The following is a 7,541-nucleotide window of genomic DNA, read 5'->3' as shown; positions in this document are numbered from 1 at the left end:
CTTCTTTTTCAAAATAATACTAAACCAAGTGGTAACGATCTTCTCATACACAAGATCCTGGATTCAATGTCCACCATCGACAAAAATTGCACTTGTATTTCGATGGCATATAATTATTTCAACTCATCAACTGGTTACATTCTGGTAATCTGTATTGGCCCACCACCTAAATGGGAAGTATTGTGTCTCTTATCGCCCATCTGATGAGACATGAGACATAATAATTTATGTATTATGGGATCAGATGTTAGTGAGGAGGCACACTCTCCTCCCAGATCTGATGAGGAAAATGCTACTTCGCAGACCACACAAGTCCAATGAAGAAGTTGGTTCATTAATGCCCACTTTGGAATGCCGAAATTGTAAAGCGCGCTTTATACGTGAATGTGTACTGTTTGGGTTGCTACGAAATAAAAAAAAAAAGCCATGAAACACCCATCTTTATTACCTTTCACAGATCTTCCTCAAGAACCCTCAGAGACCACGGACAGCCTGGCCGACGAGTCCAAAGCCATCCGGAAGCCTCAATCTTCCACCGCCTACTCTCCGAAGATCTGCTACTCTGAAGGCTGCATCCACACTGCTTCCAAGCTGCTGAGCAACATGAACCAGTCGGTGGACCCGTGTCAGGACTTCTATCGGTTTACGTGTGGACGCTTCCTGGAGGAGACTGTGATTCCAGATGATAAGTCAGGTGAGTCGAAAAGAGTGTCGTCGAGGTTAAGAAACGACCGCCTTGGTCGGTGACTTGTGAGATGTTGGGTGACCTTTTCAATAATGAGAGACTTGAAAGAGAGAGTTCCAATTGTTTTTGGTACTTAAATCAACCATGTGACCTTATTATCTCTTAAATAGCTCTCTCTCTCTCTCTCTCTCTCTCTTTCTCTCTCTCTTGAGCGATTTAACAATGCTTATGGACAGTCGTTCGAGCTGATAAATAAAGGGGTTTGACAGAGGGAACTGTAACTGCTCAGGTCCTAGCGTCCTGAAATTGAAGGACAGGATAGGAGAGGGTCAAAACAAGCTTTCTGGCTGTCTTTTCTTTATTTTCCCATCATCATCCGGTTACAGCTGAAGCCACTTGCACGCGGGAGACACGGGTTCGATTCCCGGCGGGGTCAAGAAATTTTGTATCATGCAAATGATTGATTCCGTGACTGGCTGTTGCGGGGCTCACTCAGCCTCGTGAGGAAAATGAGTAGCTATGACATATAAATGCACATAGCCGAGGGAACTGTAACTGCTCAGGTCCTAGCGTCCTGAAATTGAAGGACAGGATAGGAGAGGGTCAAAACAAGCTTTCTGGCTGTCTTTTATTTTCCCATCATCATCCGGTTACAGCTGAAGCCACTAAAGCAACACCGAACACCACCACCAACAACAATCTCAATTCAATTCAATTCTCTTTCCCAGTCAGATTGATTCCGTGACTGGCTGTTGCGGGGCCCACTCAGCCTCGTGAGGAAAATGAGTAGCTATGACATATAAATGCAAACTGCATTTACATTTACAATTCTCTTTCCCAGGTCAATCGTCCTTCAGTGTCATAAGCGATCAGTTGGAAGTTCAACTCCGTACGATCATTGAGGAGCCTGCCAAAGACTCCGACATCAAACCGTTCCGACTAGCAAAGAATCTGTACAAGGTTTGCATGAATAAGACTCAGATTGAGCTGCAGGGACTGGACCATATGAAATCCATCTTGAAACATCTCGGGGGCTGGCCTGTCCTGGAAGGTAAGTTGAAAAGATGAAATAATAAAATAATAATAATAATTCTACACCCAACACTCCATATCGGCGGTTAACGAACAACAGAGCTTAACGTCTCTAATGACCAGTCTGTTAAAGTGTAAAGACCTTTAGGCCCGTCCCACATAAGCGCAGTCGCGCGAGTTTTAGTAGCACGTAGTCGCCTGATAAAATAAACCTATGAAAATTCGAAAATGATAGAGACCCTCTGATGCCTCTGTCTCTGGTTAAGGTAGAAACACACTACCATCACGTCACGTGAATTCACGGGGAGTCAGAAAGATGTAGTTCAAAGTTTTCCCATAATATTGAACTGCAGGTGTTCAATCCTATGGAATCCATTCTGGAATACCTCGGAGGCTGGCCTGTCCTGGAAGGTAAGTTGAAAAGATGCTGCATGTAGATCGCTTTGTTATTGTCCTTTTGAACAGGGTTCTGCAGGAGTCGCGCCTTTTTAACCTAAAGACAGCTCTCAGATTGAACTGCAGGTGTTCAATCCTATGAAATCCATTCTGGAATACCTCGGAGGCTGGCCTGTCCTGGAAGGTAAGTTGAAAAGATGCTACTCATTATGATGGTGGCGGGGGTACGTGAGATTAAACCCGGGCACCCAAGGGGTACGCGGGCGAAAAAAGGTTGAGACCGCTGCTCTAAGTAATGGTACAAGAGTAATCTAGAGATAGGTTTGGTCATCTATATTGTACTTAGTGAACGATAGGTGTGCCAGCCTAGTTACCTTGAAAGGTAGCCCGACTTGTAAGTGCTAGGTCGGGAATTGATTAACTCCGGGGACGAACTTTATCCAAAGATAAGGTTCGTTCTCGGAACGGCTGGCTTTCTCCTCTTTCTCTCTTCACGTTAAAGTTGAGCTCGCAAATGGAGCAGTTGCAATTGGGAAAATATTATTAATAAAAGGTCGATTCCTACGTACAAAGTTGTGAAAAATTCAAATCTGAGGTCAAAACTCGGAAAAAGTAACTTTGAAAGGTCGAAAATTTAATTTTTAATTGCCGTTCTAATGAAAAAGTTCGAAGAGTTGTGACGTCAGATTTCACGTAAAAATGCGCAGAAACGCTTGCGCACAAACAAACGAAGCGGGAGTCATGAATTTTGACGTCATCGCCTACGGGAGCGTATGCCGTGACGTCAAAGTTCACGATTTACCGGTATTTTTTAAATCGATTTATCTCGGTATCTAGAAGTCGTAGAAGAAAAAGAAAAATTCCGTTGGTCCTCATTTTTCCTGCTCTATGACTTTGAAACATCACCCAAGTAAACGCAACTGATCTATTGAATACCGCCCGGGGCGACCTTTATACACACTAAATGTTCGTTCTCGGAACGGCTGGCTTTCTCCTATCCTCTCCTCTTTTCTTTTTTCTCGTTAGAAGTTAAATCTCACGCCGTTCGTTCTGTCAAGCCCAGTTCTTTCTGTACGATTATACCGGGTCAAGGATTTTTCGGACACAGTGTAAGTACTTTGTCTTCTTATTTAAATGATCTCGTCTCGTCGATTTGTTAACAACTGATCTATTGTTTCTGGAATGGGCATTGCTCTTTCTTCTTCTCCACCTTTTTTCGTGTTAACCCATATTCAGATTGACCTGAGGAAAGAGATTTGGACTTGAGCTCTAAACTGGATCTCTAAATCCTGTCTTCTATCTTGTACCTTAATCTCTAAATCCTGTCTTGTACCTCTAAATTCGGTCTCTAGAAACGTTAGATGAACTTTCGGACCAGCTGATTTTTGAGTGGGTGCCGAAAGAAAGTTCAAAGAGGTTTGATCAGCTTTGCTCCATATGAGACATAATAATTTATGTATTATGGGATCAGATGTTAGTGAAGAGGCACACTCTCCTCCCAGATCTGATGAGGAAAATGCTACTTCACAGACCACACAAGTCCAATGTTCATTAATGCCCACTTTGGAATGCCGAAATTGTAAAGCGCGCTTTATATGTACGTGAATGTGTGCTGTTTGGGTTCCTACGAAATAAAACCCATATTCAGATTGACCTGAGGAAAGAGATTTGGACTTGAGCTCTAAACTGGATCTCTAAATCCTGTCTTCTATCTTGTACCTTAAAACCTTAATCTCTAAATCCTGTCTTGTACCTCTAAATCCGGTCTCTAGAAACGTTAGATGAACTTTCGGACCAGCTGATTTTTAAGTGGGTGCCAAAAGAAAGTTCAGAGAGGTTTGATCAGCTTAGCTCCAAACACAAAAAGCCCACCCAAGGCTTGGGTGTAATTTCCACCCGAGGCGGATTTTATCCTGAACAGATAATGTTCGTTCTCGGAACGGCTGACTTTCTCCTATCCCGTCCTCCTTCTCTCTTCGATTTCGGGACGATAAGACCTTAGCAGTTACAGTTCCCTCTGTCAAACCTCTTTAAGAAAATAATAATAGGTACCTAATGATAAAATAATAATCCATTGGGACCTAGCGGTTCATTCATTCTGCTATCGCCGATTCGCCGCTGGCTTTCATACTTCATTAGTTTCATTGATAAAACAACTCATTGTTCTTATGAATGCTCTTTGACTCTCTAGGTTTGGTAATGTGTAATCACATTTCCAGGGGTTTCCAACTAGTGGCCCGTCAGACCATTTTTGTGGCCCGCTAAGCTTTTTGGAATTTCTACAAACTTACCTAAATGTAAAAAAAATGGTTTTTTTTAAGAGGTTTGACAGAGGGAACTGTAACTGCTATGGTTTTGTCCTTTTGAGCAGGGTTCTGCAGGAGTCGCGCCTTTTGAACCTAAAGACAGCTCTCAGATTGAACTGCAGGTGTTCAATCCTATGGAATCCATTCTGGAATACCTATGAGGCTGGCCTGCCCTGGAAGGTAAGTTGAAAAGATGCTGCATGTAGATCGCTTTGTTATTGTCCTTTTGAGCAGGGTTCTGCAGGAGTCGCGCCTTTTGAACCTAAAGACAGCTCTCAGATTGAACTGCAGGTGTTCAATCCTATGAAATTCATTCTGAAATACCTCGGAGGCTGTCCTGTCCTGGAAGGTAAGTTGAAAAGATGCTGCATGTAGATCGCTTTGTTATTGTCCTTTTGAGCAGGGTTCTGCAGGAGTCGCGCCTTTTTAACCCAAAGACAGCTCTCAGATTGAACTGTAGGTGTTCAATCCTATGGAATCCATTCTGGAATACCTCGGAGGCTGGCGGCTGGCCTGGAAGGTAAGAATAGAATAGAATAAACCTTGTTTATCCTGCTGGGATAGGACTGAAAAGTCCCTTTACCCCCGCAGTCTAAATAAGGTCTTGTATATTTATTTGATTGGTAATACGGTTTTATAACATTTAAATAATTAGTAAACCCTAAGTTTTTTAAAAAGCTAGAATTTAAGACGCTAGGCCGCTGGTTCGATTCCCGTTCGGGGCGAACTTACTAAAAGGTAGAATTGGCTGAAAATTTGTACAAAGTTTGCATAAACAAGACCCAGATTGAACTGCAGGGGTTGGACCATATATGAAATCTATCTTGAAACATCTTGGAGGATGACCTGTCTTGGAAGGTAAGTTGAAACTATGCCCAAGATAAGGGAGAAAGCGAGATCCCCTTATTTTGTGCGCTTGAGAATCTTGAGATCGCTGTTTGTTTGATGTTGTTGGTAGGGTTCAATCTTACAACTGGATTTAGCTTCTTCTTCTTCTTCTTCTTTTTACCTATAGTGTCACTGACTTTCACTTATTAGAGTAAGAAATTTGATCTTTTAACTTTGTGACGCGACCCTCTTTGACTTTGGTTCGTGACCCTCGAAGGGCTCCCCTGTTACGGCGCCCCTGTTACGTTACAGCTACATAATAAATCTACATATCTGCTACAGATCCAAGACAATTCTTTATATCTATCAGTCAACTATGAGGCAACACAGTAATTACGCTAATTACTGCATGGACACTCGTTGCTATCTTGAAAGCCCAGAAGAGGTTAGGTAGTAGAACAGCCGCGGTAGACAGTAATAGTACACAGAAAAAAGACGGAAGAACACGCGAGGACCGTAATTACCCCTTGGAATGCATTGGTACAGCTGATAGTTCTTAGTATTTATGTTTCCCCATTGTATTATTCACACGCAAAATAATACTAAACCAAGTGGTAACGATCTTCTCATACACAAGATCCTGGATTCAATGTCCACCATCGACAAAAATTGCACTTGTAGTTCGATGGCATATAATTATTTCAACTCATCAACTGGTTACATTCTGGTGTTCTGTATTGGCCCACCACCTAAATGGGAAGTATTGTGTCTCTTATCGCCCATCTGATGAGACATAATAATTTATGTATTATGGGATCAGATGTTAGTGAAGAGGCACACTCTCCTCCCAGATCTGATGAGGAAAATGCTACTTTAAATATTTTGTTTATGGTGGAAAACATTGGAAACTTATGTATCTAGTCGAAGTAGGTAGATTTGTTCATTTAATCGTAGCTTGATATTAAAATCGGCGTCGCTTGTATTAAAGAGGTGTGTACAAACAATCAACAAAGTTGTCAAGTTTTCTTAGTGGGGTATACCTACCAATGGGTATACCCCCTAATTACGTTAAATATGAGATATTACGTATAGGTAAACTCGAAAAATCCGCCTTAAAACAAGGCAGACCACACAAGTCCAATGAAGAAGTTGGTTCATTAATGCCCACTTTGGAATGCCGAAATTGTAAAGCGCGCTTTATACGTGAATGGGTGCTGTTTGGGTTGCTACGAAATAAAAAAAGCCATGAAACACCCATCTTTATTATCTTTCACAGATCTTCCTCAAGAACCCTCCGAGACGGACAGCCTCGCCGACGAGTCCAAAGCCATCCGGAAGCCTCAATCTTCCACCGCCTACTCTCCGAAGATCTGCTACTCTGAAGGCTGCATCCACACTGCTTCCAAGCTGCTGAGCAACATGAACCAGTCGGTGGACCCGTGTCAGGACTTCTATCGGTTTACGTGTGGACGCTTCCTGGAGGAGACTGTGATTCCAGATGATAAGTCAGGTGAGTCGAAAAGAGTGTCGTCGAGGTTAAGAAACGACCGCCTTGGTCGGTGACTTGTGAGATGTTGGGTGACCTTTTCAATAATGAGAGACTTGAAAGAGAGAGTTCCAATTATTTTTGGTACTTAAATCAACCATGTGACCTTATTATCTCTTAAGTAGCTCTCTCTCTCTCTCTCTTGAGCGATTTAACAATGCAGTCGTTATGGACAGTCGTTCGAGCTGATAAATAAAGGGGTTTGACAGAGGGAACTGTAACTGCTCAGGTCCTAGCGTCCTGAAATTGAAGGACAGGATAGGAGAGGGTCAAAACAAGCTTTCTGGCTGTCTTTTCTTTATTCACACTACACCACCTACCTCGGTGGTGTAGTGGTCAAGGCGCTCGCCTGGTAAACAGGAGGGCGTGGGTTCAATCCCAGCCGAGGTATGGAATACCTACCTCGGTGGTGTAGTGGTCAAGGCGCTACCTACCTCGGTGGTGTAGTGGTCAAGGCGCTACCTACCTCGGTGGTGTAGTGGTCAAGGCGCTACCTACCTCGGTGGTGTAGTGGTCAAGGCGCTACCTACCTCGGTGGTGTAGTGGTCAAGGCGCTACCTACCTCGGTGGTGTAGTGGTCAAGGCGCTACCTACCTCGGTGGTGTAGTGGTCAAGGCGCTACCTACCTCGGTGGTGTAGTGGTCAAGGCGCTACCTACCTCGGTGGTGTAGTGGTCAAGGCGCTACCTACCTCGGTGGTGTAGTGGTCAAGGCGCTACCTACCTCGGTGGTGTAGTGGTCAAGGCGCT

At 43.5% G+C, this 7,541-nt stretch overlaps 1 protein-coding gene across 1 annotated transcript in view; it reads left to right on the top strand.

The window, feature by feature from the left end:
* Positions 1-42: 42 nt before the first annotated feature.
* LOC103521643 (neprilysin-2-like) overlaps positions 43-7,541 on the top strand; it is a gene marked incomplete at its 3' end in the record, with an annotated part of 11,735 nt that continues 4,236 nt past the window's right edge. Inside the window, exons 1-2 of the mRNA XM_008486755.3 lie at positions 43-694; positions 1,527-1,736. Of these exons, the coding sequence (XP_008484977.3) occupies positions 427-694; positions 1,527-1,736 (478 nt within the window). The remainder of the gene's footprint in view (positions 695-1,526; positions 1,737-7,541) is intronic.

This window comes from Diaphorina citri, unplaced genomic scaffold (assembly GCF_000475195.1).
Source record: "Diaphorina citri unplaced genomic scaffold, Diaci psyllid genome assembly version 1.1 scaffold5641, whole genome shotgun sequence".
In the NCBI taxonomy this organism is placed as follows: Eukaryota; Metazoa; Arthropoda; class Insecta; order Hemiptera; family Psyllidae; genus Diaphorina; species Diaphorina citri.
Note: the sequence above shows the minus strand (reverse complement) of the source record. Positions and strands in the feature narration are given on the sequence as shown.